This window comes from Pipistrellus kuhlii, unplaced genomic scaffold, assembly GCF_014108245.1.
Source record: "Pipistrellus kuhlii isolate mPipKuh1 unplaced genomic scaffold, mPipKuh1.p scaffold_m20_p_2, whole genome shotgun sequence".
NCBI lineage: Eukaryota > Metazoa > Chordata > Mammalia > Chiroptera > Vespertilionidae > Pipistrellus > Pipistrellus kuhlii.
Window position 1 is genome coordinate 184,751,240 of NW_023425515.1, and position 19,719 is coordinate 184,770,958.

Consider the following 19,719-nt stretch of genomic DNA (forward strand, 5'->3'; position numbering starts at 1 on the left):
AGGATTTTTAAAAAAATATATTTTATTGATTTTTTTACAGAGAGAAGGGAGAGGGACAGAGAACTAGAAACATTGATGACAGAGAAACATCGACCAGCTGCCTCTTGCACACACACTACCGGGGATGTGCCCGCAACCAACGTACATGCCCCCGACCGGAATGGAACCTGGGACCTTTCAGTCTGCAGACCGATGCTCTACCACTGAGCCAAACCGGTTCTGGCCTGGATTTTTTTTTTTTTTTTTTTTTAATATATTTTCTTGATTTTTTTACAGAGAGGAAGGGAGAGGGACAGAGGGTTAGAAACATCTGTGAGAGAGAAACATCGACCAGCTGCCTCCTGTACGCCCCCTACTGGGGTTGTGTCCACAGCCAAGGTACATACCCTTGACAGGAATCAAACCCGGGACCCTTCAGTCCGCAGGCTGATGCTCTATCCACTGAGCCAAACCGGTTTCGGCTTGGCCTGGATTTTAAAGAGGAAGGAGGGGAAGGCAGGAAGGAGGGGAAGGCATGGGTTTCTCTGGTCTGAGTGGCAGGTGGGCTACAGGGTTTGGCCATGACCCAGGCTGGAGTGAGACCCTCTGTCATTTCAGTAAAAGATCAAAGTGCTTGAGGATCATTTGCAAAAGTCATCTCTGCCCAGCCCTGCGGGCTGGGGTCCATTTGGCAGGCGCCTCAGGTCCGTGAGAAGGTCTTTACGAGGCATCCCCTCGCCTGGCTCCTGAAGCATTGTGGGAAGCCAGGCTCTCCCAGGCGGTGGGCGTTCTCCATCCTTCATTGGATCTTCTGCAGGTCCTCTGGCCCAAAGGAGGCAGGCAGCAGCTCCTGGACTGTCCTGACAACATAGGTGCCATCCGGCTTGGTCATGTAGACAGCCCAGCTGGAGCCAAACTGGAAAAGAGGCAAAGCTGGCGTGAGGGAGGCAGTGTGGCCGAGGGGTTAGGGCAGACCCGGGTTTGAGTCTGGTTCTACCTCTTCCTGTCTAATGTTCCTCTCTGTGCCTCAGTTTCCTCATCTGTAAAATGGGAGTGACAATGACACCTGCTTCACAGAGCTTGAGGGAAGCGCCGATGAGGGATGGCAATGGTAAGCAGTTAGTAGAGTGCTTTGCACGGGGTTAATGGGCAATGAGTGTAATTACGGACTCACTCAGGGCTTTATGAGAACAATATCGAACCCCTGAGCAGGCTCCTCCGGCCAGGACAAAGAGCAACCAATACCTGCTTCCCTTCCTCCAGCATCTCGTTCAGTCCTCACAACCAGGAGAAGGTGCACCTGAGTGATTTCATCCTTTACCCTGGAGGTAGGCGCTTTACCCCCATCTTACTGATACCGAACTGATGCTTAGCAGGGTAATGTCAGCAAAGCAGAGTTTTATTTCATTAAAAAAAAAAAAAAAATATATATATATATATATATATATATATATATATATATATACATATATATATATATATATATATATATATATATATATATATATATATTGTTGATTTTTTACTGAGAGGAAGGGAGAGGGATAGAGAGAGAGAAACACAGGTCAGCTGCCTCCTGCACAGTCCCTATTGGGTATGTGCCCACAACCAAGGTACATGCCCTTGACCGGAATTGAACCCAGGACCCTTGAATCAGCAGGCCGACGCTCTAGCCACTGAGCCAAACCGATCAGGGCAGCAAAGCAGACTTTTAGCCCAAATCTGTTTCTACGTGTTTCCTTTACACAATATCAGGACTACCCTCGCTTGTGACCTTGGGCAAATGACCAAGCTCTTTGGGTCTCCGTGTCTTATTCTGTGAAATGGTTTCAGAGACAGAATGTAGCAGCAGGAAGAAGGAGAATAAAATCGGCTGTGGCATAAAGGAAAGAGGCCTGACGTGGGGATCAGCAGACGGAGGCCTGCCTGGTCGGGCGTTGTGATAATTACAGGTGATGGGCCTGTATGCAGTGCCTGGCACATAGCACATGCTTAGTTATTGGAAGCCGTTCCTGTTGGTTGCTAGCGGTTTGCTCCTGAGCGCACAGGTTTGCAGTTTGCTGTTTCCACGCCTCTGTCGGAATCTCCAACTCATTACCGGGCACAATCAGCCAGGTGGCTTTTTAAAATCAGTGTGCTCAGCAGGCTGTGCCCGAGGGTATGAGTGATAGCGAGTTTTAGGATGAAAGCTGAGTGAGTTTAAGTGCCTGGTCCCTAGTCCCCAAGCTTCATCTCGTGTGATTAGCATTTTGTTTTTCGTGTTGCCTCTCTCCACCCCTTAGGCCTTCGCATTTGCTTTCTCTCGTTTGCCAAACAGCCATTGGACCAACTCAGGCCTCAGGAGCCAGGGAGCTGCCGTCCTGAGTGGTTTCCCTCTTGGCCTTGGGCTAGCCGGGGAGTTGGGCCACCATGCCTGCCCCTCCCAAATGCCTTCACCGTGGCATTCTGCACCTGGACTCAGGAAACGTGTTCTGCTCACTGTGTCTGCTTTGCAGTCCGGGCAAAAACACGGAGCTTGCATATTTGACAGATGCCTTGAGACCCCACGGCACAAAAACAAAACTGAAACAACCCATCTGCCCCCGAATATAAAACGATCACAACGGCAGAAGCCTGGTGGAGGGGCAGCTCCTGTTCTGCAAAGCACCACATGTCTCCTCCAGGGCAGAGATGGACTGGTCCTGTTTACCAAACCGTAAGGGAGGGAGTCAGCCGCAAGGAGCAGGCTTTGCTGTCCATCTGCTCCCGGTAGTGGCTCGTCTCTGCTGTGGTCCGGCGATCCACGACCCGTACTGTCCTTCCCAGGTCATTTCACTTCTCTGAGGAACTGGGATAACGCCCACTCCTCCCGCCCAGGCTGGGGCAGGGATTACCTGAGATGCTGCGCTTAGTGGGGCTGATGATATATTAATACTATCAGAGCTCAAGGGCCTGTGGGATTCTTGAAGCTGCTGGCTTTACCTTTTGGGATTCTGGAGAACGCAGACCTTTCTCAGAGTCCACAGAAGGTCCTGCCATCCCTTTTCCCGAATGCACACGCACGTGTCAGAAACTTCCACTAACCTATCACCCAGGAATTTCATGTAACCCACCTATGTCCCTCCTTTGATGGCAATGTATAAATACAGAGGTAACCCGCCATTCTCCGGAGCATTATCTCAATTCGTTGAGGTTCTGCTTCCCGGCATATGTCGACAGTTTGGCTCACATAAACTCACAAAAATTCTTTACAGGTTCCAATGGTGTTGTAATGGCTCATCTCTGCTGTGGTTGGATCAAAACAGCCTGCACCGTTAGTGAATGAGTGGGCGTGGCTGTGTGCCATAAAACTTTATTTAGAATAAATAGCTGTAGGCTGGATTTGCCCTTGGGCTATTGTTTCCAGACTTCAGGCTCTGACCTAGAGTATTACCTGCTGCCCCTTCTGTCACTCATGACTCATTTTCCTGCATTTTTTTCCTCCATAGCCTCATCCTCACCCTCAGAAACTCTACTGCTTGTTTATTCTGCTCCTTGTTTATTGTTTGTCTCCTGCACTATAATCTGTGAGGGCAGGACCTGGCCTCGTTTTCACATAAATGAAAGAATTATTCGCGTAGGCTCAGGAAGGCCTTTGAAACCAGCCAGCCCAGCAAACAGGACAGTAGCTGGCTTCCGGCAGCTTGGCTTCCCTCCCGCGGCTTGGGGCGAGCGGGGAGGTATCCGACTTACCTTCCAGAAAGAAAGAGCTGCTTACCTCTCTCATGACTTGCCTGCAGGCCCCACACGGTGAGATGAAATCATCTTGCAAGTCACTGGAGAAGAAGAGAGTCACAGACAGGTCAGTTTTTCCTGAGACATGAGCACAGTGGCGGGGATCCAGGCCCCCTTCGGGGTAAGTCAGCCGGCCAGGCCGTTCCTGGCTCACAGATGGTGTCCTAGAGGCTGGGATGCAGTGCCTGGAGGCTTCCCAAGTTGCAAAGGCGAGGCCGTGGGCGGGGCCATTCTTTTCATTAGTGCATTTAATAAACATTCAGTGAGCACTGTCACCCCCTGGGACACAAAAATGAAGGAAAATTTGCCTCTGGCCTTTAAGAGACTGCTCAGTCCGGTAGGAGACTGAGAAAGCTGTCATTTTCCACAAAATTCAGTAAGAATGCATGGTAAGAAGGAGACAATCTCTGCCTACAGCAGGAGAGAGAATATTTAAAAATTATATATCTTATCATTTTTTAAATGATATATATTTTATTGATTTCTTACAGAGAGGAAGGGAGAGAAATTGAGTGGCTCGTCTCTGCTGTGGTCCGGCGAAACATCGATGAGAGAGAAACATCGATCAACTGCATCCTGCATACCCCCTACTGGGGATGTGCCCGCAACCAAGGTACATGCCCTTGACCGGAATCGAACCTGGGACCTTTCAGTCCGCAGACCGACGCTCTACCACTGAGCCAAACCGGTTTCGGCTATATCTTATCATTTTTTATGGAGAGGAAGGGAGAGGGATAAAGAGTTAGAAACATTGATGAGAGAAAAATATGGATCAGTTGCCTCCTGCACTTCCCTTATACTGGGGATGTGCCCGCAACCAAGGTACATGCCCTTGATTGGAATTGAACCTGAGACCTTTCAGTCCGCAGGCCATCTCTCTATCCGCTGAGCCAAACCGGTTTCAGCAGACTTTGTAAACTTTAGAATGCTATGCACATATTGTCATTGCCTATACTAATTATTAAGCAGGTATTCCTTTATATATTTAAGCTTCTGTTGTAAATTTTGTACCTTATCATATACAGTTTTTTTATATACCACGTGCTCTATATAGTATTTGATAATCCATCTTATGATATATTAATAATTATCATATTGTGTGTTTTTTTAATATATTTTATTGATTTCTTACAGAGAGGAAGGAAGAGGGGTAGAGAGTTAGAAACATCAATGAGAGAGAGACATCGATCAGCTGCCTCCTGTACACCCCTTACTGGGGATGAGCCTGCAACCAAGATACATGCCCTTGACTGGAATCGAACCTGGGACCTTTCAGTCCGCAGGCCGATGCTCTAACCACTGAGCCAAACCTTATTAATTACATGGCCCTAGCTGGTTTGGCTCAGTGGATAGAGCGTCGGCCTGCGGACGGAAGGGTCCTGGGTTCAATTCCAGTCAAGGGCATGTACCTCAGTTGCAGGCTCCTCCCCGACCAGGGCCCTAGTCAGTGCGCGTGCAGGAGGCAACCAATTGTTGCTCTCTCATTATTTCTCTCTGTCTTTCCCTCTCTCTAAAAGTCAATGGAAAAATATGCTCGGGTGAGGAAAAAATAAATATTATTTAATATGTGTTGATTTTTAGAGAGAGTGGGAGAGATAAGGAAAGACAAGAGAAATATCGATGTGAGAGAAAATATCGATGTTGGTTGCCTCCTGCACGTGCCCGACCAGGGCCTGGGAAGAGCCTGCAACCTCTGTATGTGTCCTTGACCAGAACTGAACCCAGGACCCTTCAGTCTGCAGGCTGATGCTCTATCCGCTGAGCTAAACCAGCCAGGTCCCCAAGCCTAGATTTTTAACCATTACCCAACATTCTTGCCAAGAGTAAGAACTGAAGCTTGAGAGGTAGCCCAGAATGAGCTGGGGACATTCCCTCCATGCTTTCCCAAACTCTCCCTCTCCTGCCTGTGCTGGGGTGGAGGGTTTCCTGTGGTTTGTGCTGACCTTGGTCACACACGGAGGCCAGCTTATCAGACTCGACCGGCTGGAAACTTATTGACTTTGATGATTGAAGCTAGGACCCCAGTGGGACAGGCTTATCGCCTCATTAGCGAAACTCCATTCTGGCTCGGCTCTCTCCATCTCACAGACCTCACTGGGCTCTCAGACTCGGCTCACAGTCGCCCGCGCTAACAGGGGAGCTCCATTCATCCTCTAAGTCCATGCTCTCAATTGAACAAACGATTAATGCAATAATGACTAGTTCTGGCTCGGGGACGCTGGTGCAGGCTGAATACCCGGAGCGGAGCAGTTGGGTACTGGGAAAATGCAGTTTTATGTAAATAGGGATATTTGCTCATCGCCGCTAGCAATACCCAGTCGTGTTTAAAAGGAGATAATGAACAAGAGCAGAAGCCTTTCGCTGGGAGCATGCTAAACAGAGCAAGGCTTCCGTGCCATTAACCTTTTGTTGACTTTGGCCTCTTTTCCCCCCAGAATGTCATTATTTTCTTGGATCAGCTTGGAAATGGAGTGACTTTCCATGCCTCTTGACTTTTTTTTATAAAGTGCACTTCACATCCTGATCTCTGCTTGTCCACACAAAATGTTCCCGGCACAGCCGTGTGTACTCCTCTCAAAGCCGAGGAGAGCCAGGAGAGGCCTGGGCTCAGGAGCGGCTCTGGCATGAGTGGCTGCAGTTACTCTGGGAAAAAACCTTTAATAACCTGGTCCACCTCGGGGCTAGACAGAGGCCAAGTTTAGAATTTTATAAAAGAAATGGGGGTGGATAGCCAAGATCAGGGCTGGAATCTGACTAGGTGGAACCATACCCAGTCTACCTTGCTGCCACCCCACCAGCTGTGTTTGTATCTGTGTTTAGCACCTACAGATGGGTGCTGTCAAGGCAAGAGTCCACTTGCACCATGATGGGTCCCAGGGTCAGCTCAAGGAGAGCAGGGAACAGTGTTTGACCTCCTGGCACAGCATGGAGCAGTGGAATGAGCCATGGAGCAGTGGAAAGATCGGGTTTTGTCCTGGCTCTGTCACTAAAGTTGTTCATCCTCCCTGGGCCTCAGTTTCTTCAGCTGTGAAATGGGGGTAAGGGACAGGTCTAGGCAGCCAGGTAATTTTTTGGTCCCCCTGGCTTTAGGATTCTATGCTGCTTTTCTATTGCATCTTGGAGAGATCTGTTGTATTTTGTGCCGAAATTAGAACACAGAGACACCTGCCCTTGTCTTAGCTGCCTTGGTTATACACCTGCTCTGCAGTCACACCGAGGTTAGAGTCCATTTCTTGTTTACCTCCTTACCCTCAGCACTAAGCCCACAGTCCTCTACAATGCCTGGCACAGAGGAAATATGGAATAACATGTCAGACGAATGCATGGATGCATAGCAGGTGCGCGTTGGCTGAGCGGATGAATGGATACGGCTGTGACCCAGATTTCCCTCTTACCTGGCAATAGCAATTGCCCTGAAATTCTTGTATCCTTCCGAGATGGCCTTCTGGATAGCGGTCCGCTCAGCACAGATGCCCAGCGGGTAGCAGGCGTTTTCTACGTTGCACCCTGAGGAGAGAGGAGAGCCCGGTGATATTTTGGGCAGAGTCCCTTTCTATTTGCACGCGCTGAGTAAGAGGCTTGCCCCATTCCGGTGCAGGGAGGCACCGGCTACTCCAAACAAGGTGGGGAGAAGAAGAGGGCAATTTGAGAGGGCAATCTCCACTGGGAGATTCCGTGATCGACTGGTACAGCGTCCCTTCCCAAGAACCCCCCACTCCCATCCTTTACAGTGCCCCCATCTTGAAGCTCAGCCAAGGAGCAGGGGAAGGATAACAGAACAGGTTAAGCCAGTCTCATCTCCCCAGCAGCCGTCAAGGCCAAGGGAGACGCTGAGGCTTAGGAAAGTGAGCACAACCCCAGCCCCAAATCTAAGAGACAGAAGCTACGGGGGAGGGGTGGGGGTCGGGGGTTCTGATTCAAAGAATGGGCCTGTGCAAAATTTTTGGTGCTGGTTACCAGCTATCAGGGCTCAGCCAACTCCTCTCTGAGCTGCATTGCAAAACATACTGTCAAGATCAACAAACTAACGAACAAAACACTGGCAAGGCCCCGGCTGGCGAGGCTCAGTGGTTGAGCGGCGACCTATGAACCAGGAGGTCACGGTTCGATTCCTGGTCAGGGCACAGGCCCAGGTTGTGAGCTCGATCCCCACTGTGGGGCGTGCAGGAGGCAGCCAGTCATGATTCTTCCTCATCATTGATATTCCATCTCTCTTTCCCTCTTCCTTTCTCTCTGAAATCAATAAAAATATATTAAAAACAGAAACACTGGCAAGCTTTGCAAAAAGGTGTCTGTGATTGCACAGGTCTTAAGGTGATCCCCAGTTCTCCAATGGGAGATGGGGTGCTAAGGTGGGATAGCCCACAGTCAGGGAGTCCTCCCCATGTCCCTCTCAAGGGTGTCCCAGGGGAACAATGGAAAAAACAGGTTGGCTGATGAAACTCCCCATTTTCAAGGAAACGAGACCAGGAGCAAATGGCACAGAGTCTGGGCTTCCCTGCCCATCAGGATTTGTCACTCTTCACAGCTTACCTTCCTCCTTGAGGCAGAGCTATTGTTCCCCAGTATTCATTTCCTCCTTTTTTAATACAAGTGACTCCCATTCCAATAACCAGACCACAGAACCAGGCAGCTAGAGACTATATTTCCCAGACTCCCTTGCAGCATAGTGTTGTCATGTGACTTAAGTTTCTGCCAATGGGATGTGGCCCAAAGCGAAGAAACTTCTGGGTCCCTTTTTTTTTTTTGTCAGGAGATTGCTTGTGCATTACTTCCTCTTCCCCTCCACAAGCTGGCAAGGGGCAGGACACCTTTGACCACATGGTTCATTGTCATAGAGATGGAAAAACAACAAGGCAGAAGGAATTTGGAGCAGAGTTGAGTTGTCTCTTTCTTCTGGATCAACTGCCTACTCTGAATTATTGTGAGAGAAAAGAGATTTGCCGTGTCTGAGTCACTGTATGTTGGGATTTTTGTTACAGCAGCTTAACATATTCCTAATGCAGAAATTTATGGTAAAGTGAGACGCAGCTTTAACAAAAACATCTAAAATATGTGGCCTTGGCTTAGCAGGTGGGCAATGAGACAGAACTACAGTCAGCCTGGTGGGAAGCGGCTGCTCTTGCTACCCTATGACGTATTATTTGAAAAGCCCCACCCTGTGATAACCTGGAAGGCAGACACTAGGATTTCTCCACTTGGCAATGGGAATCAGCCCTGTGGCCAAGATCTGATTAAGGAAATCATCTTCTCGTCTGTTTCCAGTACCCCCCGGGGAACTATCATGAAGGTGAGGCAGCAGGTGTGGGCCAGTCAAGAAAACCAGCTAGTAAAATAAATTAAAAAAAAAAAAATTGCTCTCACTGGTTTGGCTCGGAGGATAGAGCGTCAGCCTTCGGACTGAAGGGTCCTGGGTTCAATTCCAGTCAAGGGCATGTACCTTGGTTGCAGGCACATCCCCAGTAAGGGGTGTGCAGGAGGCAGCTAGTCGGTGTTCCTCTCTCATTGATGTTTCTAACTCTCTATCCCTCTCCCTTCCCTTCTGTAAAAAAAAAAAAAAAAAAAAAAAAAAAGACAGGCTTAAAAACTATGCCCAGAAAGGATTGTTGGGTGTGGATCCACTGTATGAGAGTGATAGGAAAGAGACCAGGAGGTTTCTAAGATTTTGATAGACTTAGATAGCCAGAGAAGGAAGCCACAGGTCTGGTCTCCAAAAGCCTGTGATTGTTCAGTCCCCAAGAGACCCTGGCCCCCAAACCCCACCCTCAGAAGTGAGCTGAAAGCTGTGTGCTCCCAAAGCGGGGAAATCCTTTCTCACACTCATTTCAGATGTGCAGCCAAGAATAATAATGAAGTATGGTAGCAATCATCTCAGGTAGAAACTGCTGTTTGGGTTCTGTACTTGTTTGCTAAAACAATAGAAAGTTATTTTGGTTTCTGAACTTATGTATGACTGAATAGTACCTTGATGGCAGTTTGAATATCCCATTGATTGTGATCTCACTGGCCACTGTGAAGCACATCCCTGGGAACCAAGACAGTTCAATTATCCTAAATCCTTAGTAGCTACAGATAGTGTGTTCCTGTTGACTCAGTGGTCCCAGAATCTGGACAGCACAATTGTTCTAAATTGTCCAGGGGTCCACCCCAGATAATGTGCTTCCTTTAATTCAGTGATTTGCAGATACTTTAGATAACTAACTTGCTCAGTTTCACTTCTGTAAAACTGAGAAACAGGTTCCTCATTCCAGACCCGAAGATGTAATCGATACCTTTGTGACATCCTGCCAGTATAAGCCAGAGGTGGCAAGCTGTTTGGGGCTGCAAGATTTGGAGCTTTAGCCCCTCGAATGCCACCGCCTTTAATAAATGACTCCATAATTCAACTTTTTTTTGAACCGTCCTTTGTAAGATGGGGGCAAGAAGGAAGTTCTCAGAGGGTCACAGGGGGTCCTATGGCAAAGACTGTTCCCAATGTTCACGCTTTCAATAGAATCCACTGGAGTTTAGCTGGGCAAGTGGCTACCCAGCTGGAGACTACATTTCCCAGCCTCCTTAGGAGCTATTTGTAGTCCAGTAGTTTTAGCCAATGGGATGTGAGGGGGTGTGCGACTTCTAGATGATGTTTTTATGCGAACATTGCTAGCTGCCCACTTCATCTTCTCTTTCCCAGGGGTAGAAACATGGATGTGATGATGAGTGACAGTTTTGAGCACCTGGATTAAGACACCACTCTAGGGATGGCAGGACAAGACAGAAGGAATCTGATCTCCTGAACTATCTTGCAGAGCAGAGCAGAACAGCCCATATGATCTGGGCTCCAGCCCATTCTGGTCTGTTAAATGAGAGAAAAACAAGCAGCCATCTTGTATTTTTTCATCGGCTCATTCTGTTCCATCTCTAGCACACTCCCTTTAAAAAAAAAGTTTTATTGTGTTTATTTACATATATATATATATTTTTTTTTTAATTGTTTTTTTACAGAGAGGAAGGGAGAGGAATAGAGAGCCAGAAACATCGATGAGAGAGAAACATCGACCAGCTGCCTCCTGCACACCCCCCACTGGGGATGTGCCCACAACCAATGTACATGCCCCTGACCAGAATCGAACCTGGGACCCTTCAGTCTGCAGGCCGATACTCTATCCACTGAGCCAAACCGGTTTCAACTTAAATATATTTTTATTGACTTCAGAGAGGAAGGGAGAGGGAGAGATAGAAACATCAATGATGAGTGAGAATCATTGACTGGCTGCCTCCTGCACCCCCCACACTGGGGATCAAGCCCGCAACCCAGGCATGTGCCCTGACCAGGAATCGAATGGTGACCTCCTGGTTCCTAGGTCAATGCTCAAGCACTGAGACACACTGCCTGAGCTCACACTCACTTTTCCTAAGTCTGAGTCTTCATTGTGATTATGTAACATTTTTTCTCTTCCTGTATTCTTCCAATTTGAAAATTGTTTGGTCATTATCTCTTCAGATATTTTCCTCATATGGTTTTCATTATTTACTGGACAAGTTCAATTAATCATGTAACTCCTTAACCACGATCATGCGTCTTAGGATTAGGGCATCCAAGTCCCACCGTTGAAATGTGTGCAGGAACTGTTGTGTAGGGAATGGCTGTGCAGTGTTGGGTAGAGGCAGGTTAGGAATTCTACTTGAAAAAGGTAGGTGTATATACTGGTCACCAAAGGATGGACTATGAGGAGCATCTATTATTTTGACAATTAGTACCTCTTCCTCCTTTTTTCTTTTTTCCGGAGAAAGGAGCCTCATCTCATTCTTTAGGATGTTTCTCTGTCTTTTCCTCTCTCTAAAAGATCAATGGAAAAATATCCTCTGGTGAGGATTAACAAAAAAGATAAAAAGAAAAGAAAAAACAAAACAAAACAAAGCAACCAAAAAAAAAAAAAAAAAGGAGGAAGATAGCTCTTGGCCATACACCATAATCCTGAAAGGCTAGACAATTTTGTTTTGTTTCCTTAAGCCCAGAAAACATGCCCGTGACCTGTCCAGTCAAACCAGCTTTCTCCCCCCCTCTCCCCCGTATTGCCTTGGCTTACTCTGAAGCACACAAGGGGGTTGGGATGGTGCCAGCTGAGAAACCCATAAGGATACGATTGAGCCAAATAGTGCTGTGATGACGGTGTTATGGTGACTAATTGCTTTCCTTTGCTTTTGTCTCTTATTGCTTTTCTTTTGAGATGCTGGGAACTGTTTCTCTCCTCCCCGCCTGATTTCCCTAGCCAGCCTCCTGATACATGAAATGATTGTCCTTAAACATGCCCTCTCCGCTTTGCTGACTTGGACCGGCACTCCCTGGAGCACGTTATCTGCATTATGTCATTAATCCTTTTAACAACTCTGACAGGCAGATACTATTATTGATAGATCCTCCCTTCCCCCCCAACTGATGGACGGAGAATGACACAAACTGCACCTGCGGCCTGGACACTCCTGAGCACCTAACCAGGCGCCTTCTATGGACTGTACATTGAACCACCGAATAGCACCTGCCAAATAGCCTTAGCCCTCGATTCCTAAGTCCCTAAGTACCTAATCATGTGCCTGATATGAAACCACCAATCAGCATGTGCCGAGGACCCTAAGCCCCACCCCTTCCCTTTCCTCCCCTCAAAAGGCGCCTTCACCCCTGCACCTGTGCTCTCTTCCTTTGCGAGGCAGCCTGGCAGGGTCCTTCTCTAATAAAGCCTGGTCTCCGGCCCTCTGTCTCCTCTTTCAATTATAATCCCATTTTACAGAAGGTAAAGATAGGCTGGCGGCAGGGAGCCAGGACTCACATCTCAGGGGGTCAGAGACAAGGGCTGTTCTTTTTCTCTGGCATTTCAATGGGGCCATGTCTCAAGGTGGTTTGGAGCTTAAGGCAGTGATAGGTCCTCCCTTTCTCCAGTTGATGGACAGATGTAAACCCCACCTGCCAAATCCCTAAGCCCCCATTCCTAAGTCCCTAAGTCCCTAATCAATCAGCGTGTGCTGAGTGCCCTAAGCCCCACCCTCTATCCTTAAAGGTGCTTGTAAGCCCCTCGCTCGCTCTCCTCCGCTCCTCTCCGTGGAAGCAGCCGGCAGGGGTCCCCTTCCCTCCAATAAAGCCTGTGTGTCCTGCCATCCCGGTCTCCGGTCTACCTTCTCTATTTAATCTATCAGGCAGGGCAGGCGTAAGATATTATTAAGACGTCAGCAAGGAAGGAAGGCCACCAACAGCGAGGTGGTCCTGACCCAGTCACGCAGAGAAGAGAGCAGTGCCAGAGTGCACGGTGCCCACTGGCTGTGCGGAAATCATTGCGGTGGTTCTCACATGCAGGCATGTGGGCATCAGCCTCGTCTGAGGGGCTTCTCGAAGCAGGTTTCGGAGCCCCTCCCCTGGAGTTTCTGCTTTACCAGGTCTGGGTTGGAGCCCAAGAATTTAGAATTTCCTACAAGTTCGCAGGAGGTGCTGAGTCTCTGGGGCTTGGGGGCCACCTTTGAGAATCAGTGGACCAGAGCCGTGATCGGCAAACTGCGGTTCGCGAGCCACGTGGGCTCTTTGGCCCCTTGAGTGTGGCTCTTCCACAAAATACCATGGCCTGGGCGAGTCTGTTTTGAAGAAGTGGTGTTAGAAGAAGTTTCAGTTTAAAAAATAGGGCTTTCCAAAGAAATTCCAATCATTGTACTGTTGATATTGGCTCTGTTGACTAATGAGTTTGCCGACCACTGGACCAGAGGAATGTCACGTCCATGTGCTTGAAGAAATATTACACTCTCTCCATGTTCCTGCCTCCCTCTACACACAAATGCAATGCAGTTCTATGTAGGAATTATGTTCTAACTCAACTATAGGGTTAGGGTGGGAGGTTAGGGCAGCTCTCCTTTGTAATGAGGTACTTTTGAGTGACAGTGGAGAGGGCCAGGGGATGAGCCTGTAAAGAGAGGCGACGCTTTGATTCCCCGGAAGTGCTACGGGAGGGGCGGGGCCTGCAGTAGGCCAACCACTGCGCAGAGGGGTCAATATAAAGCACCGAAGAGTGGTCCTGGAGGAGGCCCAGAGTGCAGGGAGGGAGTCCGGAGGGCTGGGCTGATCTAGGGGAGGACAAATGAAGGGTCAGATGTAAGGGTCAGCCACTAACGGGGACATCCTTAAATGTCTCTATTTATCTGTTCCTCCCAGCATTCATTATGGATGATCCAATGAAGTGGCTTTTCCCCTAAATGACAATCGCACATTAGAGTGCTGAAGTCCCTCTAGTGAGAGGAGCGAAGGGAGAGATAGATCTGTCCCAAGGGCATGAGCTAAGAAAGAACCCTGCCTTTCCTGGGATGGAGCCAGCAAAGAGTCGACCATAATCCTCCTCTACTGGCCTCCCATGGGGCATTCCACAAACACTGGCTGAGCCCTGCCATGCAGGAGGCCCAGGGCTGACTCTATGTCCCTCCCAAAGCCCCTTCTGCCCGCTTAACACTTCTGTCCTCACCCCCGCGGCCCTCGGAGCGCTTTCCTCCCGGGAGCTCCTCTCCCCCACAGCAGCCACAGAAGGTAATTCTTGTAGTTATCAATTACCATCCTGGAGGCCCATCTGTGAGGAGCACGGGCTTGGCCGGAATGGGGGTAATAGAGAGAAAATGCTCATTACATAGATCCTGACAGCACGGTTGCTCTTGCAGCCAGGATTACGCAGACACCAGCTGCCTCTGAGGGTGGAAACTCCACAGGCCGGTCTTTTGTGCAGCTGGAAAGGCACAGAACTGGACAGACTTGTCCCTCTAGAAGCTTTTTTCTTTTTTTTAAATTTATTTTATTGATTTCAGAGAGGAAGGGAGAGGGAGAGATAGTAACATCAATGATGAGAGAGAATCATTGATCAGCTGCTTCCTGCTTCCTGCTTCCTGCTTCTTGCTTCCTGGGGATTGAGCCTGCAATCCGAGCATGTGTCCTAATCAGGAATTGAACTGTGACTTCTTGGTTCATAGGTTGAACACTCAACCATTGGGCCACACTGGTCAGGCCTTTCCTTTATTTCTACTAGAGGCCTGGTGCATGACATTCGGGCACTGGGTGGGGGAAGGTCCCTTAGCCCAGTCTGTGCCCTTTTGCAGTGTGGGAGCCCAGGGGATGTCCAACTGACAGCTTAGGCCCGCTCCTGTGAGCTGTGAGCCCAGCTTCTGGCTGAGTGGTGCTCTCCTGTGGGAGTGCACTAATTACCAGGGGGCAGTTCCTGCATCTGTCCCCTGGTGGTCAATGCGTGTCATAGGGACCAGTCATTCCACCATTTGGTCTATTTTCATATTCTCCTTTTATTATATAGGCTGTAGCTCATCCCAGGCCTGGTCCATTTATCCCTTACAATAGCTCTCAGATCTTTCCTTCCTCTTCTTTCTGCCTGGTACTATTCTAGTCTGAGCCTTTCATTCATATGTTCACTGAACCTTAAATGAGGACCTATTTTATTTATTTATTTAGGGGGGAGAGAGAGAGAGAGATATCAATTTGTTGTTCTACTTATTTATGCATCTATCGGTTGCTTCTTGTATGTGCCCTGCCTGGGGATTGAACCTGCAACCTTGGCATATCGGGACGATGCTCTAACCAACTGAGCTACCCAGCCAGGGCTGAGCAAACAAGATGGACATGGACCCCTCACACGCCTTTCTCTGGCCCCACCCTCCTTGAGTACCTGTCAGACCAACTGTCCACAAACACCAGTTTCATGTTATTCTTCCTTGACTCTCTATGTCCTACCTCATCGAATCTCAGTATCTCTACTTGGCCTTCAAAAGTCCTCCACAACCCTCCAAACCCTCATGTCATCATTTTATTACTGTCGTCGTAGGAAGGTGAGTGGCTGCTGCAGGCATTATGCTGACTTGTGCTGTCAAAGTCTCCAGATTGCTTGCACGTGCAGAACCCTATCGTCACGCCCATCACACTGTCAATGGTCGCGGTAGAAACAGCCATCATCTGTGACCTTCCTATTGCCAGCCAGATACGGTGCCAATCACATTATAGGCCTTAGCTCCTCTAAAGCCTCACAATCAGAGGAGAGATTCAACACTGGCAGTGACTGAGACATGGGCACCCACAATCCGGGAGGACCTCGGCTGCCATACTAGGCCAGGCAAGCTAGCTCTGACCACAGCCATTCTGAAAAGCGGCCATTATGGACGCAGAAGGCACAGGGCCATGCCTGGGGACACACAGCTGATCAACAGAAGTGCCAGGATTCAAATCCGGGAGCCTCTAACTTCAGAGCCTTCTGCCTATCGGAGGAGCTCCCTCAATCCCCAGGGCACAGCCCCTTCTCTAGTGATACTGGGTCCTTCCCTGCAATTTAAATTGTCTAATCAGTGACCCCTCACAGCCCCGGGGGCTGCATTACACACTTCTCCCCGCATTCATTCACTTCTACAATCATTGGCTGTGGCTGTGGCTGTGGCTGTGGGTGAGCAAGGGAGGGGACCTTCCTGGACGCAAGGACTGTGCCGTTTCTGCTCACAGCACCATTCCCAGCGCCCGGTACATTACCGAGCACATAACTGGTGCTTGGCAAATGTCAGTTGAATAAATCAATGAAGGGATGAAGAGGGGATGTGGAGGCATTGGGGAGAATCAATGGCCCTGGTGCCATGGGGCCGTGAGGGTTGCAACGTTGTTTGTGGTGGTGGTTAATGTTTAATACTCCTCGGAGCCACGAGGCCAGCCTGCATTTCCACGTGATTCTTTTTTTTTCTTTTTTTTTTTTTTCTTTCCCATTTTGATCCAACGTTTATTATCCTTTTACAACATGTCATTTTTGGTTTAGAAACTGCTTGTGATTAGTTTTCCAACATTAACTCAAAAGCATGTAAAATAAAATCAACCTACTCTCTATATAAACACCCAGCAACTGTGGCCCTTCACCCTCCTGCCCAGGGTGGGTAGGGGGAGGAGGGAGGGCTCAAGAAGCTCTGAGTGAAGTGCAGTTGCTTTACTGTGGGGAGTAGTGCCTTGGTTCTCCACGTGATTCTTTTTTCCCTTCGGAGGAGCAGGCGTGGGAGTCAGGGAACTCTGGGTTCCCGTCCCAGCTTTGCTAAGTGGAGCTGTATTACTGCCTTAAAGCAGCGTTTTTCAACCGCTGTTCCGCGGCACACTAGTGTGCCGCGAGATGTTGCCTGGTGTGCCGTAAGTGCAGACAAGACAAGAATTTTATAATTTTTCACTATTTTGTTTACTTAATATTTCATAATAAAGTAATTATAAAATACTTTCTTTGTGTTTATTTGATTCCTATTCAAGAGAATTACTTTATATATAGTCAATATAGGCACAGAGTTAAATTTTTTAACATTTTCTAATGGTGGTGTGCCTCGTGATTTTTTTCATGAAACAAGTGTGCCTTTGCCCAAAAAAGGTTGAAAAACACTGCCTTAAAGGGATGTGGGGGGAGATGGATAACACTAGCAGCCTCGGTCCTTTCACATACTAGCCCTCATCAAGGGTACTTTTCAAAGATGTTTCACATACCAGGCCTCACTCAAGATTACTTTTCAAAGACCCAGGTGACTCATGAAACCCACGCAGAACCTCAGAAGACAAGAAATACGCTGACGATGCCTTGCCATGCTAGCTGTCAGCAACTGCGTGTCACTGCAGGTTGCCCAGGACCAAACCAGAGAGGGTTGGACCTGCATTACCACCATCCGTCCACTATCCAGAACTGAAATATCATTGTTGACATGCACACACAAGGAACCATTTGACATAGAAATTGGGACTCAAAGGAACTGTTGGCCCAGAAAGAAACTCACTACAGACTGATTCATTTGCCTCTCAGTATAATCATTATTGCTTGGCTCATTTTCAGTTTTTATAAGTGTATTTCTAGTTTCAAATGAACTCACTCATTAGGGGAAATGATGAACACCATAGACTGATGAACAAGAACAGCATCAATCAGACTGTCAGGCCTCAAAGGGAAGGTAGGGGAGGGTGTGGATAAGAGAGAGAGATCAACCAAAGGACTTGTGTGCATGCACATGTGCCCAACCAGTGGTCATGGACAACAGGGGGGTGGGAGCATGCGTGGGGAGGGGTTTGGGATGGGAATGGGGGGATGAGGATCAATAAAGTAATTAAAAAAAAAAAAAAAGAAATAAGGTAGGGGAACCCAGAAGGGGCGCTGCGGAAGGGGAGGTGTGGGCCCCAGCTGGACGCAGAGCTGAGCAATAGTGGGAGGAGTGGCTGTGGGGAGGGTGTGTGTGGTGTCACTGATTAGACAGACGTACAGTGTGGGCCTCTGGTCCTTTAAATAGCTGTCGCCAAGCGGGAGGGGCATTCTAGGCAGCAGGTGGGGCAGTCCCCTCTGTCCCTCTGTGCCAACTGTCACCTGCCCCCCGAGAGGTGGTGGAAATGGCAGGAGTGGAGGGGGCATGGCTTCCCTGCCCCCACCACACCACCTGCCCCACTGCCCTCAAAGAGAACGCCCCTCGCTTAGCAAAAACAAGTTTGAATCTTTGTTCAAGTGAGCTTTTCTATCAAACCAACGAGCCAAAGAAAAAGAGCTTAGTGCCAACTCAGATTTCTGCGCCGACCTCCCCAGACTGGCATTCATTGCTGGTCACTCAACACTCCTCTCCCCCACCCTCACCCCCTCTTTCCTCCAAGACCCGCTGCACCCCATTCATGAACAAGCCACACCCACCTGGATTCCTTGCTTTGCCTACAGCCATCTCCCACCACGCACCCTCCCAGGGTGGCGGGAAGAAATCAGGATTTGGGGGGATCCCAGCCCTGGCTTCCACCTCCAGCGCACCGTGTGACCTTGAACAAGTCATGTCCCCTTTCTCTGGGCCTCAGTTTCTTCATTGAGACATGGGCCTACCCCCTAGGACGCTGGGTGGGAGGTGGGGACCTGCTGATGGAACCTGTGGGAGCCCTGGCAGGGGCAGCACCAGAGGAGGGCTCAGACAGCACCCTCCCTCCCAGCAGGACTGCTGGTGCTCTGGACGCGTGCCTTCCCCTTCCAGCTCCCTTCCCCATCCCTCCTCTGCCTCCCAGTCTCCCAGGCATGGAAAGCCCCTGGATCTGAGCAGCACCTTCGTGCCCCCAGCCTGGGACACTGGACAGGGCAGGGGCGAGTGGCATTATAGGGGAGGCTCAGCCCAGAAGGGGGACAGCTGGGCTCCTACCTGCTGGGGCTTCCCACCCCTTCCAGCTTATTTCCCCTCTCACCCCCCACCCCCACCCGGCTGTCCCGGAGGGGTACGGGGCGGCCCCCTGGCCCTTACCGGAGAAGACCTTCCCGTCCCAGGTGAGCAGGGCGGCCCCCACGGGGAAGTGGCTGTAGGGACAGTACGCGGACCTCTTGGCCTCCTGCGAGCAGCGCAGCAGCCGCCGGACGTCCTCGGGGTCCAGGGCCCGGGCGGGACGCTCCTGGGCCATGGCGGGCCGGGTGCGCGGAGCAGACGGGGAGCTCCGGGCTCAGCTGGGCTGGGCCCCGCTGCCCGGGGCTCCTCCCCCGGGGAGTCTCCCCGCCCGGAGGCGCCCAGGCGCACCTTCGGGGATGCGGGCGGGGCCAGCTCCGGGAGGAGCCGCAGCGCAGACCCTGGTTCGGGGCCAGGGGGTGTGGCTGGGTCCGGTGGAGGGACGTGGCTGCCCGCACGTGGCTCCCCTCGCCCCAGGGCCCCTCGCCCCGCTAACACCGGGCGGAGGGGCCCCGGGTCGGAGGGAGTGACATTCTCCCTCCCTCACGGAGGGGAGGGAGGAAGCTGAAGGGCAGGGCTGGGCAGTTGCCCTGGTTTCCTGAGCGAGGAAGTAAGACCGAACTACTTCTTTATTTTCGCCGGGGGCGCCTTTCCGCGTGTTCCTGTCTCACCCAGAACTGGGAAGGATCTTAGCGGCCCTGCGGGGCTGGCTCCGCGGATAGGGCATCGGCCTGAACCCCACCCAATAGGGGGCGTGCGGGAGGCATCCCATCAGTGGTTCTCATCGTTGATGCTGCTATCTCTTGA

The 19,719-nt window shown here is 50.0% G+C and overlaps 1 protein-coding gene across 1 annotated transcript; it reads right to left on the reverse strand.

Moving 5' to 3' along the window:
- Positions 1-470: 470 nt before the first annotated feature.
- CDA (cytidine deaminase) lies at positions 471-19,252 on the reverse strand. The gene is made up of 4 exons (XM_036443804.2): positions 18,997-19,252; positions 7,128-7,239; positions 3,716-3,773; positions 471-895 (listed from the first exon to the last, which is right to left on the reverse strand). Exons 1-4 carry the CDS (start codon positions 19,148-19,150, stop codon positions 779-781), a joined length of 441 nt encoding a protein of 146 aa, XP_036299697.1. The 5' UTR covers positions 19,151-19,252; the 3' UTR covers positions 471-778.
- Between the last annotated feature and the right edge of the window lie 467 nt (positions 19,253-19,719).